Source organism: Anas acuta, chromosome 26 (genome assembly GCF_963932015.1).
Source record: "Anas acuta chromosome 26, bAnaAcu1.1, whole genome shotgun sequence".
Classification (NCBI taxonomy): Eukaryota; Metazoa; Chordata; class Aves; order Anseriformes; family Anatidae; genus Anas; species Anas acuta.
Window position 1 is genome coordinate 4963386 of NC_089004.1, and position 17560 is coordinate 4980945.

Consider the following 17560-nt stretch of genomic DNA (forward strand, 5'->3'; position numbering starts at 1 on the left):
TTTTTATCCTTTTAATTGTGGTTTCGTCTCCATGCACGGTGTCAGCGTTCCCTGTGTGTGCTTGTGCTCCAAACCTGTTCCGGCTGCTCCCCGGTTGCCTGGAGGTGCCCTGATGGGGCAGAGCCGGGTGAGCCAGGCACGGCTTCTGCAGCTGTTTGGGTTTATTCCGGGCTGGATTGCACATCTGGAAAAATCAGCCCGGAGTAATTAATTTCCCAAGTCCCAAACTGGAACTTTCTGACGTTTTCCCCGTTCTGTAACTTTTCCGGCAGAGGCAAAAACAAGCGAGCAGGTGATGGTGCAGGAGCTCCCTGACCCTGGCACTGTGTGCGATGCTCCCCAGGCTGGCAGACCTGTGAACTCCAAGGAGGTTTGGGTTTTTCCTGTTGCCGGAATGCTCAAAGGGCAGCAGAACAGCACGGAGGACTTAACTTCTTGATGAGACTTTGGGCTGACCAGGTGTAATCGCATGGCCTGCAGTCCGAGGAGTTTACAGTGTTTTATGTTGCTCACTAAACTGCCTTTTGAATTGATCATAGTGGTTAATCTGTTACAGCGATGGCACTTAAAGTTGAGCATTTGCTGCTTAGGTCCTGGGCGCTCCGCCCCAAGCTATGCTGTTCCTTGTAATAAAAAGCAGAACCATCCATAAAAACTTAAAATTTACTGCATAGCCCTTACTTACTCTTCCTTCTTTAAAATAAAGGTACAGGCGAGTTGAACCAGAGCTGCTTACTCTTCACGTTGGTCCTGTTGCTGTTAGTGGTGGAGGAGCAAGATTGGGGATTTAGAGAATAGCTTCAAAACTGCTATGTTATCCTTGAAAGAGCCTGGGTATTTTTGAAACATCCAGCTGATTTATTCCCATCTGGTGGAATCAATTGGTGAGATGTGATCTCAATAAATTCAGTGGACTTGCTGGAACATGGCAGAGAATACAGGCTTTGAGTGTACAGATCCATTCCTCCTTTTTTTTTTTTTCTCTTGGTTAAAGTTGTGAAATCTAAACACAAACTCTGTTGTGCTTCGGGACTTGCCCTTTTTGTCTGTGGGAGTTAGGAGGGGCTCTGCGTCTTCCCCCACCCCAACAGACAGTTTCCTTCTGGGAGTGGAGAGAGGAATTTGTAGGAGCCAAGGTACTGGGGATACTGGTGGGGTGCTGTTTTGCAGTGGTGGTAAAGGCTCATCTGATGGCTGGCGTGCCATCAAACCTGCTGGGGATGATGCCAGATCTGCCCCCAGGAGGGAATTATCTCCCCACCTCAGCTGGGGTTTCTCTTACCCCCTTGTGTCGTATAAGGAGCAGGTCACGTCCTTTTGGGATGTCCCTGCTGGTGCCGGTGCCTCCTTCCTCCTCCTCTTCTCCCAGGGCAGGCTTCTGGTTTCAGTCTTCTCCTACAAGTCCTGAGTTTAGGCTGGTTTGGGAAGCGCTTTGTAGTTGGCCACTGTGTGAAATCCATCCTGCAGAAGACTTGCTGAACTGACCTCCTACTTTGGTGGTGCAGATGAGGCCCAGTAACACAGGTGCTTCCCATAAAATCCTCTGGCACTACCAGTTTCCCTCTCTTTCCCTGAAAAAGGAGGGAGAGCGACCTTTTTAAGAAATCCTCCTCGTTATTTTTGTCCTTTTTCTCCTCTCAATGCTACACTTACTTTCCTGTAGGTCTCTCTGCATGTGCATCCATATCAGCAAACTTTTCTAGTACCATTTCCCAAAAGGGTTAAAGCCACTATTTTAGGGCTCATCTACAATAAGTACAACTTAATCAGTATTGCAGGGGTAGGGGAACCGTGGAAACAGATCTGTCTGTGACAGTGTGGATAAACCTTGAGCCTGCACCTGCATTCTTCGGGTTTAGCTGTAAAATCGTGGTGTAATCTAGTCCCAAGGTCTCTCTGGTAACGCAGGTCTGCACAACGTGCTGTTTCCCTTGTGCTACAAATACTCTTCTCCCTAGCAATTGCTGTTCCAGTTGCTGCCTTCCAGCCCACGTTGTTGTGACAAAAATGCTGTGCTGTTAACAAAAACTTGGGCTGAGTTTTGGTTTGCAGAAAAGTTACCGTAGCAGCAGCAGCACCGTTGCTCCAAGGAGAACTGACCCTGTGAGCCTCCTGACAGCGGGTACTGAACACAAGAGGAGGATGAAACCTTTTCCAGCTCAAAGTTTGGGTTAACTATCTGGTAAGGGAGTGATGGTGATGTTCCAAGAACAAGTGGCTGCTTCTCCTTTGGGAAGGAATTGCAGGGTGCCAGGTAGTGCTGCAAAAATAAATGGGTTTAATTAACTGCTTGCAAGTGATGCCGAATTTCCAATGTCCGGCCTTGTGCCGGCTCTCCTGGAGCTGGAGATGGGGGAGTCCTGAGCCAGTGGAAGCTGCAGGGCTTGGCCATCAGCAAGGCTGTCTGCCACCGGGCTGTGCCACATCGTGGAGAATCTGTAGTAGGAAAGGGTTTGTTGGAAAGGTGCATCCTGCGTTTTCATCAAGGCTGACCTGTGCAAGGAGTTGCATTTGGAGGGTTTGCACCTGGAAATGCTGAGTGGGGTGCCCAGTGTCTGCCTCTCCGTTGCAATTGTTCATTACCTGGTTTTCTGCTGCTGATGTGATTTTGGCTGTGTAATATTTCTTACATAAATTCACTGCAAATGCAGGATTTAGACTGTTTCCATTGCCCGTGATGTTAGTGCAGGTAAGAGAGATGGAGCCGGGAGTGTGCAGAGTTCTGCCTGTGGTGAAATATCCAACCGTAGCTCAAAGTACTGCTTCTCCTCATCCCAATCAAAAATGGGGATAACGAAGTAGCAGCAATTACATCTTATTAAATGCCTTTAAAACTTGGGGCCCGAGTCCCTGAAGGACAGAGGCACAGGCTGCTGTAGCCATCGGATCAGCGCAGGCTTTGGGAGTGGTGCTGCTCATCCATGCACGACTGCAAAATATGAAGGTGCTGAAAATGATCCCAGGTCGGGCATCTTTTTATTTTTTATTTTAGAGGAGGTTTCCTGCTGACTAAGCAGTCGTGCTCCTGGAAAGTCTCTGCGATCGGTGGCAAATCTCGGTATATGTGAGCTGGCTGCTAGCAGGCTGGGCAGCCCGTTGCTTTAGCTCTGGGATCTGGTACGTTCGCAGCGAGTTAATGGGAGCAATTTCTGTGATTCCTGGTCGGGTTGTTGGATAGCTCGTTCTGAGCAAGAAGCAATCACCTTGCTGCTTTATTTTCAGCAGAGACACTTAGAGCAAGGGGCTGGCTGCACTTCCAGCTGTGCTCTCGAGGTGCTGAGCCCCGAGTGGGGTTTGGGAGCCCTGGGTGCTGCTGGCTGCCTCTCGTGTGCTGCATTTACCTCTCAAAAACACCAAAATCAGCTCAGCTTCAGCAGAGCACACTTTCCTTTCCCTGCTGTGAGTTCAGGCACGGTCGGGCTGGCACAGCAGATCAGCTGAGCGGAGCTGCTCCGTGCACTGACTGATTGTCATCTTTTCTTTTTTCCTTTAAAAAAAAAAAAAAGAAAACAGCACTAAAATTCTTTGTACAACACCGCACGGAGAAACTTGCGGTCACTTGCACAGGGCTTACAGCAGCAAAACTGCGATTTCACCTAACGCTTTATGACATTGTTGAATAACGGGGGGCTGGAAAGGAGGGGGGGGGGGTGAGCAGAGGTTAATTACGTTGCATAATTATGTTAATCTCCCAGCGCTAAAAACATTTCAAAGACTTTGTCCAACTATTGTGCATCGGCCTTGCTCTTGAAATCTAGTTTAAAGGGGGGGGGGTGTCTGGGATGGGAGGAATTCCTAAAATTAATTAATTGGGAATGCAAGAGGGAGGAGGGGGGTGTGTGCTCCCCCTTTTTCCCCCCATGCTACCTCCTTGGTGCCTTGAGCGGAGGAGCATGGAGGAGGAGGAGGAGGAGGAGGAGGAGGAGGAGCGGGGATGCTGCGGGGCGGGTGCCGGCCGGGCGGCGGGGTTAACCCCGCTGCGGGTTGCCTGCCGCCGGCTCAGACTGGTTTCTGGAAAGTGCTTTGTCTCGCAGGCTGCATCCTGGGAAGGGTCATGTGGAGCCCAGTGATGTCATGGGATCAAAGCCTGACTCAGCTCCGCGTCCGAGGGGTGTCCGCAGGTACCGAAGTGCCGGCTGCCATGGCGCAGCCCGCCCGGAGCCGGGCTCCCCGCGCCGCTGGCAGGCGAGGAGTTAAGCGTGGTCCCCCCCAACCCAGCCTTCCTCTCGCCAGGAGGGGAGAAAGTCTTCAACTTGAGCGGTTTTATTACAATGGCAGTGCCGTAGCGCCTGGTGGCAGGCTGTCAAGAAACATGGAAGCCTCTCTCCACGCAGGGTGTGGTGGTCCCGTCTCCCCGTAACGCCCGCTTCCCGAAACTCGCAGCCGGGCTTGGGTCCTAGGAGAGACGTGGCAGCGGTCCCAGGGAGATCCTAATCTCGAATTTTGTAATTACGGTTATTTGCATGTGAGGCAAATACATTCGTTCTTCCTGCTTTTTGGTAGCGGTCCAAACTTTTTTTTAATGTGTGTGTAAGGAGGAGGGGGGGGGGGTAGGGGTTGTGTGTTCTCCCGTGCTCTGGTGCAGGCTTTTTTTTTTATTATTATTATTATTATTCCTGCTTCTGGTTTATACTCGGAGGGGTCTGTGTGTGTTTTCTTGTTTGGCTTTTTTTTGTTTGTTTTTGCTTAACATGAAAAGCTCGAGTACGGTGATGCTGGGTGCTTAATAGCCTGAGATGTATGCTGAAGATAGGGCAAGTGAGCGCACCAGCAGAACTTTTATTGCTCTTTCTGAACTTCTTTTTGCAGTAACCGATGTACTTTGCCCTGTTTTGAAGTTAAGGTGTTTTGTCCAACTTACTTTTTTTCCAATGTACTTAACTCGTTGTGTCTCCTCTCTCCCCAGAGCCTCACAATGACAGAGGAAGCATGCAGGACACGAAGTCAGAAACGAGCCTTAGAACGTGAGGTAACGCATAACGATGTGGACAGTAAAAAACTAAAAATGGAGAAAGGACTATTAGGAACTGATATAACTGCGGAAGGCGACATGAAAATAAAAACAGATCCCGGAGCTGGAAAAGTGCAAGGATTATTAAAAAGCGGAGAGGTGAAAGCGACCATTAAAGTGGAGGTTCAGACGGGAGATGAGCCTGTGGACATGAGTACTTCAAAAAGGTGAGTTGGGACCTGCTGCTGTGCTTGTGCAGTGGCACTGGGGATACCTGCACGGGAAAACGTGGTCAGATGGCACTGGGAAGAAGTTCCTCGTGTCTTAAAGGTAGCGGGAATCAAAATCTTCAGTGTAAGTCACAGCTCCGGCTCTTGGTGTGACATTCAACAGCTACTTCAGTGTAACTTCCCTCCTGATTTTTCTTACACGAGCTCTGACAGCAGTGGCAGCTGTGGTGAGCAGCTGAGTAAAGAAATGTAGTCTTGAATAGAAAAATGCACAGGTTAGAAAGAGAACGCACTTTCAGCTGATTGAGATTTAGGTGAGGAAGAGGGTTGTGTTTTTTTTAATTGAGCTGTGATACAGGGAAAAATAATAGGTGGTAATTGCCCAAACAGAGGAGTTTAAATTGCAACTTGATTCTTCCTGACAGAGTGTGTATGGATAAGTCTGACTTTTTCTTTAGAGTAATTGGTGGATTTTGACACTGGAAATACTGTGAAAAGGCATCACCCGTCTGCAGCAGTTCTTTGTAGGATGGGTTCTTAGCACTTTTTTGAAGGTCCAGCCTCCTTAAGATGTCTGAATTCCGACATCTGAAAGCACGAATTCAAAGTTGCTGATCACTTTGGAGAATCTTATTGCAAAAACGTAAGATGTTTCCTTTGACTTGGATTTGAGATATACAAATGAATTGTGTGGTTCTGACACGCAGATGAAAGGGCATCGCTTTAAAGGCAGATTCCAAGTCTTCCGCCGTATTTCTAACCCAGATTCCATCCGTACCAGGATAAAAACTCTGCCACCCTGAAGACCTTACTTTATTTTTAGTGCAGAAAGATCCAGCATGTTGAAGGGGAAGTCAGAAGCCTCGTTTGTTCCCCACTCTGCCACTGGCTGATGTCGGAGTGGTAATACCTAAGAACTGAGGCTTGTCTGCGCGAGATGGGTTAAACAGTTCTCAGGGTGATAAATCTGTATCTGCTTGGATGTGAGCTATTACAGCAGTGCAGATTTGAGGTGAGAAACTGAAAACATGAGATTCTTATCAACTGCACAGGAGTTATTGGGAGGAGGGGTGCTTATGAGTGCTACTGGGAAAATTGGTATCTTTGATGTTTAATGGCAGTTCAGCTGTGAACTTTTCCCGACTTCTGATGCCTGAGAAGTAGCGCAGATCGCAAGAGCCTGGTAGCTTTATTCAAATACTGCTTCGGTATTTGTAAAACAAGACCTTTCCCATCGGCTTAATTGAGGCAAAGTGAGGGTTTTCAGCTTTCTGCAGAAACCTTCTGCAAAAGGGACGATTTCTGCGAGCTGCTGAAGTTGATGGTTGGGAGGTACTCACGTCTTGCCCAGGAAAAGTTGATGGGGATGGTAGATGACTTCCACGTCAAGCAGTTGTGTTGTGCTGGCTAGGAGTAATCTCTTCAGGTATCTTTTGGCTTAATCACTAACTGCTCATTAGCACAAGTATGCATACTGTGATTTCTGAAGAATATCTAAAAAGATTGCTCATACCAAAAAGCTAATAAATTGGAACCAGGTATCCTTGCTCTTTTGTTGTACTACTTGCCCCCACACGCATGTGCTCTTTGTGATTTTCTGTTTTTGAAATGCGTGCCAGTGTTTATGCTCTGTTTGTGTGCTGCAAGGCGCACAAACAGGATGATGAACAAGGAGCCGTACACTTCACTTCCCAGAGAGCATCTGGAACAATAACACCTATTGAGATGAGATGAGAGAACATCCTCTTTCCGTACAGCCTTCTTGTTTCAGGTGGTAAGAGGATATTGTTGTATTTAGTTTCAGCAAGAAGGGAGAGGAGGCTTCCCCATACAAAAAAATATGCTCGCATAAGGAGGCTCTGATCCCAAGTCCGCTGAAGTTAATCATAATAAATATAATTAAGAATTTGGTGAGGTTTCAGGTAAGCCCTTTGGATGCTGTTTGTAAGTTGGAGCACCATTCGTAACCTCTATTCATACAGTGCTCTTAACAGAGAGGGATTAAACCCTGCATCTTCCCATATGGCAAAGAGTGAGCCTGAACGGTTCTGCGAACTTTTGGAAGCAGCACAGCAGCTCCCGAGCCTTTGGGCTCGGCTCCTGCATCCTGGTGATGCCGTGCTCCGCGCCGGGAGCGCTGCCGACCAGCCTCGGGATGCAAACACCACCCCGGGAATGCAATCCGAGTCTGAAGATGCCTTTGATATAGAGGAAACTTGTCTCTGGATGAATCTGATCCCTTGCATATATAAGAGTACAGTTGGCAATTGTGGGGAAGGAGAAAAAAAAAAATTCCTTATGAAATTAAGTGAGGGACTTACCTTCCAGACCTTTGATCTTCAGAGGAATTCAGCTTGCAGCTTTCATAATACCCGTGTTTTTAAAGCAACTGAGCTGATTTTCTGGGGAGATGAATAAAGGCTGTTGCTTAAAATGACTGAACTACTACAGACTTCTTGGTTGGGTAAATTCGTGCTTCGTGATGTATGGTGTTTTGGCTTTTAAACTTCCTTAATGCTTTTAGAACTGAAAACATAATATTTTCCTTGGAAAAGGTGGCCCAGCAATAATCACAGTTCAGCTGACGTAAAGCTGATTGAATGGATTATCTTTCTGAAATCAGTTGATTTTTCAAAATTTGAAATATAGCCCTGGCAATATCTGCATGTTAAACTTGAAAAATGCATTTCTCTTAATTTTTTTTCCTAAACCTTGAAGTTAAATTTAAAAATAGGAGCTGGTTTGAGCACATTTTCTGATGCCAGAAGAAACAGAAGAAAGTCTGTAGTGGTGGAAGCCTTTGATGAGAGGTCACCCAAGGCCAAACCAAAATCTTGCTCCTTTGCACGGCGTTTTTGCAGCGCTGGGAGCTAGCTATGCTGGCGTGTAATTAAGCTGGACCCACTGCAAAGGAGGAATGGCAGGAAAGAAAGAGTCGTCCCCTTTTGATAAGAACACGTACCCTTTGCAGTGGGATGGTAAAATAGTGTCATGTGTGAATCACTTTGCTTTTGAAATACGCTGATCTGCGTCACTATGGGTGCTAGAGGGAACGTTTGTGTCCAAGCTGGTTGAGTTGTACCCTCTGACTGCTCCTCCAAGCTCTGCTTTCCCTTTCCTCTCTTCATCACTCCGTTCTTTCCTTCTCCCTAAGCACAGAAGTCTCCTACCAACACTCGCCCTGAGTTCAGCATCAGTTGTTTCCAGCTGAGGCTGGCACCTCTTCCTGGAGCCTGCCTTGGATCACCCTGCCTGCTGCATCACGTTGCGTTTGTTGTGCTCCAGGTTCAGTTCCCTTCATCTGTGCTGCTTTGTCTGGCACTTGGCTATGGTGGTGTTTTTGGTGGTGGTTTTTTAGTGGTGTTCCCTGAACCAGACAAAACAAACCAGTTGTGCATGCAGGCCTGGTTAAGCTCACGATTTCTGGTCTACTCATGGAAAGCTTGGGTAGAGACCACGAGTTGTGTTCCTGGGCACAATCTTATCACCTGGCCAGGAGCTGCTGTCCTCAGACGTGTCTACGGGGGCAAAGTCTCCTCTGTGCTGGAGGGGAAGCACCAGGATATCCCAAAACATTGAGGTGACGTCTGGCAAAACCTTGCTCATGAGCTGAGATGGGAGCACAGACTGACGAAAACACAACTTGGCCCCATGAGCAGCTGTGTTGAGTTTGGTTGTGCTATCTTAAACCGAATCTTCAAAATGACAGTAAGTCTCCAAATAGGTGACCTCAAAATGGTCATTTCAGAATTGTCAAAGCTGAGACTTCTCAGGGGTACAAGAAGAGGGAGGAGGAGGCAGGATGGTGGTGGTGTTACGGCAGCGATGCTGATATTTTTAATAAAATGTAAATAGAAGAGTTGGCTTCTGGTTTGACCACCGTGAGCTGTGCTTCTGCTGCGGTGGTTGCGAGGCTGTTTATATCGTTAGCTTCTTTCATGGGAGCACCCAAAAACTGCACAGTGTTGTTAAATAGCTATCCCCAATTCTCACTTTTTGTTGGTAATCTTGGGGTAAACATGTCCTGCATAAAACAAACTGGAAGACTTCTTAGGCTGTTTTCCTCTATTTATTTGCCAGGTGGTGAATTTGAATATTAACTATCTCGTCTGCATTAATTGCAGCTTGATCAAAAACAATTTAAAACTGGTTGATAAAAATATATATATATTTTTTTACAGATTCTGTATCAGACGGTTGTTTAAAAAATTGTCCACAAATTACTCTATTCGTTGTGTTGTATTACTCACATCAAGCTCGAGTCTGGATTTTCCTTCCAGCAGAAATAGAAGCCTGGCTAAGCCAAAAAGTCTGCATTTGACACGTTTGGTTTATATTCCCCCCAAATTGCTTGCACCCTTCTGTTGTCTCCTGATGTGTGTTACACACAAGTATGAGGTACACCCACAGCTCTAAGCTCTCGCCGCTTGAAATTACATGTGAGCTGGCTTGACTTAAGCCACGGCTTGTTTGCTTAAATGAAAACTGCCAGGAGAGATGAGAATGAAGAGTTTGTAGGCATCCCTACAGTTGGTGCTTTCAAGGCAATCTGTCTGAACTCTTTATTTCCTTTAATTTTAGGTCTTGCTGGTTATGATTTGTGTGCTTGGGGAATGCTGCTCTGGAACCTCAGAATAATCACGTTCTGCCTCCGTTGTATGGTATAATTAAAAATAACATCGAAGAGAAATTGTTTTGAGATTGTATGAAAGTTGGCCTAGTTGCTGTGCCCTGAATTTTCGTGTTAGGGTTTGGATGCTAAACGGTGCTGCTTTGAAGGGTTTTGAGTTTGGGATTTGTTATTTGTTTTGTTTTTAAGCTGGCCAAATCACATTTAAAACTTCCTAAATGGATGGATTTGCCTCTGAAATTTTACTATGTGTTTAAGCACATCAGAATGCAGTCTGGGTTGGCTGATCAAACTCCCCACTTTACTGGAATTAACTGGGATCGGTGCTAGTGCAGCACCAGTAATGGGCTCCTCTCTGCCCATTAATGGGACTGGAAATAAGGCACGGCCCCGTCCTTCACATCTCCTTCTCAGCTTATGTTGCATCTAATACCCCTTGGTATGTGTTCTACCAAGAGATGCTGTAAAAAAAGAAAAATTGATGCCAAAGTTTCTTGGGGAACTTTAATGTTTTATTTTAAATGCAAAGATATTTTGATTAAAATTTAATTTATGTTCAGAGGAAGGGCAGATAAGGAGTGAAGTTTGTTTTGCTTCAGTTTCACACCGCAATTGCTAGATCCATCACAACTTCTTTGATTCATGTAGATATTATATCTCCAGAAAAAAATTCTCTCTTTTCCCTACTGCATTGCTTGTTCTTTCCTTGTTTGTCTTCCCTCCCTGCCAAGTATTTTTGGATGAGTGTATACAAGAGATTGCTGAATGGACTGAGGCAAAACTGCTGCATATTTGCTAACGTAGATTAAACTTCAGACTAAGCACTGGTTGTGATGCTTCCGTCAGTTACCTACAGACAGACAGAGGATGTTGGCATGCCACAGGATGAGGCTTTGTGTAGGTCTCTTGCTCTGCAGTGGGGAATTTCGTGATTCAGGTCAGTAGTTCTGTAACTTTAACAACTGAGCATCGCATCGATTTTTTGTTTATTTATTTATTTGTTTGGAAGAGGGATTGAAAGGGCATTTTAGAGCATGGATGAGCTCTGGTCTGTAAAAGGCAGCTTATTTTGGTGTAATGCTTCTGGATCAGTGTGAACAAACGCACAGGTTGCTTTTTCTGATACTGGAGTTCTGCCATTAATGTGGCGAAGCTCGCTTCGGTGGGCATCCTCTGAGATGAAACTTCTGCCGGAGCCGGTAGGCCCTGGGCATCTCTTTTTCTCTTCCTGGCATTGAGTTTATAACTTTATTTTCCTTATCATTGAGGCTTCCATCTCAAGGAAGGGGAATCAGTCAGAGAAGTCGAGTCCATGTCAAGATACCTCAGCCCTCGGGTGTATTCTCCTCAAACAGCAGTTGAAATCCTCTTTTTCTGCCCCAGCTACGTGGAATCAGACCTGCGAGGCTGGATTCGGCCACCTGACCCCCTTTCCTTCAGATCACCAACTAAATACACAGCATCCCTGTGGGAAAGCGCCTTTTTTGTTTGGTTTGGGTTTTGTTTGTTTGTTTTTTTCCTGGAGTAGTTGTGCGCTGATATGCTAGAGGATGCAACAGGATGGAAAGGAGAACTCCTGAATAGCGTGGTGCATCTGTCCTTGTGCCCTCGGTTTTAAAAGAGGGCATTAGAGGAAGCGTGGCCTTTTTCCTAGGGCACTTAGTGACTTAGGAGGTCTTTGTTGGATCCTTTACACCAACTTTCTTCAAGGTCTCTGGTAAATTGTGTTTTATGGCTGTGGATGCTTAAATAGATGTATGTAGCTGGGCAGCACTGCTGTTTTCATCTTCTCGCGTAAAGCCCAAGTGATTGAGACAGCAACACTTATGAAAGCTGAAGTGAGAATAATAGAACTATGCCTTTATTTAGCTGAAGGATATGCCTGATGGCTTCAGAGGATAAAGGTCACAGTATCAGGGCAGCTATCCCAAATTATTAACTGCTGGTGGCAGTATTTTTCCTGAAAGTGGTGATATTTCCATTGTCTTTCTTATTTTGAAACATCTGTTTTAAATTTTTTGCTTTACACACAGGCTAACAAAAGAGTAGAGCAAAAACTCCTTTATAAAGGAAGATTGTTTTGCAGAGTTCTGGTCTACGTTTCTGGAGTTCAGTCTTGTGCCAGCTCATCCGCTATAAAATCGGTCATGCTGCTGAGGATGTAAATCCAGTGATGGTGAACACGAGTAGTCTTGTTGCTGGGGTCAGCGTGTCTCGCCTTTAAAAGGCAGGCGGTGTCTCCCCTCTGCAGAAAGGATTTTTCCTCTGTGAGGTCTCGCATCAACAGGCTCAACTCACCCATTGGTGTAGGTAGGTGGGGGACGCTCCTAAATGTGGCTCTGATGCTGTAAGGATTTTATGGAGGTGTAATAGGCTCTGTACCATGTTCATCTCTGCCAGCGGATGGGTATGTAGTACTGGTTTCATAGGCTCAGTAGCAGAATTGGAGAGTCAAAGCGAACATCCTCTGTTCTTGGCTTCCTTTGCAGAGGATCTCAAGAGTGATAGTCCTGATTTTGTTATATATACTTTTAAACTCCAAATGTGGTTGTTTCTAATCCAGGTTTTGTTAGACCAGCATCTTAGAACGGAGCTGTTAGGAATATCACGATGTGTCTTGCAAAGAGAAATCCTATGGCTTCAGGCAAGCCTTTAGATGAGGTCTCATCTCCTTCTGTTCTGCAGCTGGAGAGTAAAGGATGGGTTTTAATGCTAAGGCGTTATTTCCTAGTTCCAGATTTCATGTCCTGGTCCTACAAGACGCATTTTTTTATTATTACATTTTGGTGCAAAGCAGTGGTATCTTGCCATAGAGCACTTTCTTTGAGCATTATTTTCTCCTAAATACAAGTAACAGACGGGCACGCAGCCCCATGCAGCTCAGAGGGCTGCTTCTCGAGGCTCTGGTTGCTCCTTACACAGAGGTGCCATTGCCCAGTCCCTCTGAGGGACCTGGGGGACAGCTCACGCAGTGTCAGAGCGTCCCAAGAAGCTGTCTCAGCCAGGCAGGTTGCTCTCCATCCCAGTGCAAATCGGCTGCTGGGATGTCTTGGAGCTGCTGGGTGGCCCAAGCTCGCCCTGCTTTCCTCCTGCCCGACCTAGGCACCAGTAATTACTTGATATCTTTTACTTTTTTCTCAGGCACAGTATGCTAATTGCTGATGAACTCAAACCTGATGACATTCCACTTGAGGTGTTTCATCACCTATCAGCACATGTTGTTTAACCAGTTTGGGATTAAGCTCTTTTCTTTTTTTTTTTTTCTTTATTTTTTTCTTCTCCCATCCTTGTGGTATCTTGAGAAACTGAGGCACGGGGCCAGCGAGCTTCGTCTTTAACCATCGCCTCCCTTGTTGAAAACAAAACGAGGAGGCATCCGTGAGGCAAGAAAGCGACTCCGCCGGGGCTAATTTTGTGGTTTTCTCTCATTTTTTTTCCCCTCAAACACCACCAGGTGACCCTCGGCGTGGGCACCCCGGGGCGGGCGGCGAGCCCCCTGGACGTGGCGTGGCCCCGCGGGCCGGACCCGCTCCATTTTCTCTGCCGGCACCTGAGGCCTGGCCTCACCTCACAAAATGAAGGCCGGGCAGCACCGGCTGGGACCGGCCGTTGCCATGGTTTTTGCCGTGGCGGGTCACGTGCCCGTCGCCTCACGTGACCCAACGGTGGCCCCGCTCCCCACAGGACCGGAGCTCGCCCGCGGCACCCGGGGGTCCCGGGGGTGCCGGGTGCCCCCCGGAGCGGCCTCAGACCCTGTGGTGGGGAGTGCAGCGAGGCCGAGGCCTCCTCATGAGCTGGGCTGAGCGCCAGCCCCACAGAGGCAGGGGGGTGTTTGTAAAAATGGGTCCATAGTTGGCAAAACTGACACCAGAACGGCCACGTTGGCATACGTGAGGTGTCACCGAGTGGCCCAAGTGACACGGTGGTGTGGGGACACCCCTGGTTCTGTCACTGCTGCTTGAGCAAGGGTGCAAGGAGCCTCCAAAAAGCATCGCTGAGTGTCACGTCTGTGGCTGAATAAAGCCCTTCAGTGCTGTGTTTGGGTTGTGATCCTGCAAATTCCCTCCACGTGGGCTGGTCAAAGCGGGGAGCAGGCGGAAAGGTCCCTTGGGGTTTGGAAACGGGCATGATTTGGGGTGCAGAGCCGTCCATCCGCTCAAATCCCACACGTACAGGGGTCTCGGCTTGCTGCCTGACCCCTGCTTCTTGGGAGGGACTGAGCCTGAAGGCTGGAGGAGCGAAGGCGAGCGGCCCTGCTCCAGTTCCATCCCAGCCCCTCGCTCACACTGAGCCCCAGCTGTCGTCTGAGAAGGGCTCAGCAGCGAGAGGCTCCCTGTCCCCGTGCCATCCCTGTCCCCGTGCCGTCCCTGTCCCCGTGCTGTCCCCGCTCGCCACCGCCGGGAGAAGCTTGCAGCGCCGGCTGCAGCTGGGTCTGGGCCAGTTACAGCCCTGCCGAGAGCCACAGGAGCCAGTTTGGTGCCTGGAGATGCAGGAAAAAGCTGGAAATGTTTCACCTGTGCCACTGCTACTTCTGAAACCGCCTCAGAGTTTAAACGATTGGGGTTTCCTGGCTCGCTGTGCCCTCTAGAGGACACTTCTACCTTCTGCTGTGTTCTTTCGCTAAGACAGAAATTGCGTTTTAAAAGCTGCTTTTTATTTTTTTCCAGTGTTCTGAACTGTTCTTTTGTATCCAAAGTACCTTTTGATGTGCCATGAGTGTTTACTGGAGGTGTGTTTTACCGGACTTATTGGTGATGTTAATGATGCAAAGGGAATTCACACTAAGTTAATCCTTATTATCCTTATTAATTATTCGGTTCTTAAGATATGTGGGGTATCAGTTAAATCTAGGAACTGTTGTTTGATCTGAGGAGTGATCACCTGATATTTCAAAGTAGAGTGCTCGTATGCCACATCTCTTATTAGTGAGCAGTACAAGCCACACTTAAATATTTGCTTAGTCTTGCTCGATACGAGCTCTTTATGCGTTTCTTCTAAAGCATAACTCGCTGCAAGTTGGAAGGTTCTCAGTGTAAACTTTATTGTTCCTACTTCTGGTTTTGGGTTACAAGAAAAACAAAACAATGCCATGTGTTACGTTCTCCTGCTATTCTTGCTGTCAGACCTTTCGCAAGCACTGTCATTGTTTCCTGGGCGGTGCACAGGGCTGTGCTGTCCTGTTTCCGTACCGCTCCTGCCAAACCTCTCAGCTCTCACGTGCCACACAAGGTTTGTGCTTTACGGTTTGAAATCCCAAATCCTCGTACCGAAGGTGTTCTGCTCCTGCCTTCAACTTCCACTTAAAATTTCCTTGGACAGGGACCCTGCTGCGTGTCCAAAGCCAGTGCAGCTCTTCTTGCAAGATAACGAAACGTGGTGGGGCTGAGAGGTGATGGATTGTCAGGAGTTCAGCTGTGAGGTCCAGACACTAAAGCACTAAAACCAAATAAAAAGTTAAAAGCAACATCCATCCGGACGCGTTTCAGGAGTTTTTGATAAAGCTTTGCAGGTGTGTGTCTGTGTGTTGAGACTGTTAGAGGTTTCTGCTGTTAATAACAAAAGAGCTCAGTGGTGTTGATGGATGAAGAAGACTCTGCCATGAAGTGCTCAAATTTAGGTAAGTGAACATGTGTGAGCTGAGCCGTGTTTCCTTAGGATTCAGGCAAATATTTTGGATGGGGAAGGTCATGATGTAAAAACCCTTACACTAGGACAAGGAAAAAGAGAAGAGGGGCTGGTTTTGCTTTGCAGCACTAAGTGACCTGGTGGCTTTGGTGGGGAGGCTACGTGGTCCTCCCCGTGCAAGCAGAGCCTTCACCCTCCACAATTAGTAGGGCTTGCCTCTGACAAAGAGGGAATGGCTGGTGGAAAAGCTCCTGGTTTGAAGGAATTCTCCTTTCCTGTCTGTTGTGGCCGCGTTTTGCCTCATGAAGCTTACCAGTACAAAAATGTGTCATATCTAGGAGGAGAATAGAAACGGATGGAACTCGTCTGTGCCGGGTTTATTTGGAATGTGAGAGATTTGGGAATAATCTATCAGGGGGTCATAAATAACGCTATGCAGTGTGAAGTAGTCGTTTTTGTTAGTTTGTTCTATTAACTCATTCTCTGTATTTTCCTTCTGATTTGCAGTGAAATAAAGAGAGAAAAGAGAGTCCCCTCACCGGACGTTATAGTGTTATCGGACAATGAACCTTCTAGCCCTAGAATGAATGGTTTAACAAAAATAGCATTAAAAGAGACCAACACGGAGGCACTCATGGTGAGTCTGCTTGTCTTGACACACTTCTGAGTTTTGCCGTCTAGAAGTAAGAAAACATTCCTCTTGTTCCTGCAGGGACACCTTGATCAGAGGGTCAGGTAGATACCTGGTTTCCTGAAGATTGATTTGCAGGCTGGCAGTCTGGGAGCTGTTAAAGGCTGATGTGTCCCTTCTATTATTATTATTATTTATCTTTATTTCTTTAGGCTCTTACCTCATTATTTTTAATATGCTTCTAAAGCATGCTTTTTTTTAGGATTTTTTTTTTAGTGAAATTTCTATTTGTGGACACAATATCCCTTATGCAGCATGGCATAACATAGATTCGTTGTCTGACTTCTATTTTTCCGTGCTCACTTTGTGTCCTCATATTGCAGACATGTCAGTGATATTAAGACATACGTGACAATTATAATGCTGAAAGTTCTTGTCGTAACTTGTATGGTATCTGTCTTTACCGTCTCCCCCCTCCCTCTTTTCCCATCCTCGATTGCCTTACCTGGCCCTGCAGAAAAGCAGTCCTGAGGAACGTGAGAGAATGATTAAACAGCTAAAAGAAGAGTTACGGTTAGAAGAAGCAAAACTTGTTTTATTGAAAAAGCTACGGCAAAGTCAAATCCAGAAGGAGACCACTACTCAGAAGGTATTTATTTTCTTACAGATACGTGTCTTGTCTTCTAGAGTGGAGGAAAAAAATAAGTAACTGTGGCAGCTGCCATAACCGGTAGGACCCAAGAGGGTTCTCAAATAAAGCATGGCTCACTTCTCATAAAACTTTCCTGAAGTCTGTAGTGGTGTATCCCGTTAACCATTCCTTCTTTTTGGTGTTGACAAGACCAAATGACTAGACAGTTTTTCTTACCGACCGTATGCAAAAGCTGAACATCTTTTTGGTAAACTCAGGGGCATTTTTGAGTGGAATGCACTCCAAATTACTAAGCACTGTCCAGTCCTTAAAGCAGCTCAGAGGTAGCTGGTGTGAGTATGCTTTTGGAGGAGATTCTCATGCATAACTTCACCTGTCAGCACCTCTCTTGAAGCATTTCCATCCCCACCACTGGGAGCTGTGACCGAGGGCCGAGCTCTGCTGCGTGGCACAGATCTGGCTTCCAGCTCCCACCGCGTGCAGCCAGCCTGTGGTTATGTCGAGAAACCCAGGCAGCCTAAAAGGAGGGGCTCAGCCCTCCCACCCTGACCCCCTTCCCTTCCTCCCCACCCCTCGTATCACACGTGTGCCTTCCAAACTGCTGGGAGAGGACTGTTTTCATTGGAAACAAACCCAGAAAAAAGTCTGTTTTTTTTTTTTTTGTTTTTTTTTTTTGTTTTTTTTTTTTTTTTTGCCAGAGGAGCTGCTTTCTGCTTGTGCTGTTCACGCTGCCACCGAAGGGTAGAGGTGGAGGCAGGCAGAGGGGGCGTGCAGGCACCCCACGCGAGGCTCTGAGTGAATTGAGCACCTGTAACAATGGCAACTGAACTATTTTATGTGC

At 46.9% G+C, this 17560-nt stretch overlaps 2 protein-coding genes across 11 annotated transcripts in view; both read left to right on the forward strand.

The window, feature by feature from the left end:
- NDUFA13 (NADH:ubiquinone oxidoreductase subunit A13) overlaps nucleotides 1-17560 on the forward strand; it is a 91216-nt gene that overhangs the window by 54721 nt on the left and 18935 nt on the right. The window lies entirely within an intron of this gene.
- The window catches only part of GATAD2A (GATA zinc finger domain containing 2A), a 62149-nt gene that overhangs the window by 33419 nt on the left and 11170 nt on the right, over nucleotides 1-17560 (forward strand). For 7 of the 10 annotated variants that reach the window (XM_068661469.1, XM_068661468.1, XM_068661460.1 and 4 more), the window contains 3 exons: nucleotides 4907-5178; nucleotides 15944-16073; nucleotides 16585-16716. In XM_068661469.1, the coding sequence (XP_068517570.1) occupies nucleotides 4916-5178; nucleotides 15944-16073; nucleotides 16585-16716 (525 nt within the window). In that variant the 5' untranslated portion in view covers nucleotides 4907-4915. Of the gene's footprint in view, nucleotides 1-4097; nucleotides 4122-4153; nucleotides 4466-4906; nucleotides 5179-15943; nucleotides 16074-16584; nucleotides 16717-17560 lie in introns of those variants that run through there. The other 3 variants (XM_068661466.1, XM_068661464.1, XM_068661465.1) reach the window with 3 other exon arrangements.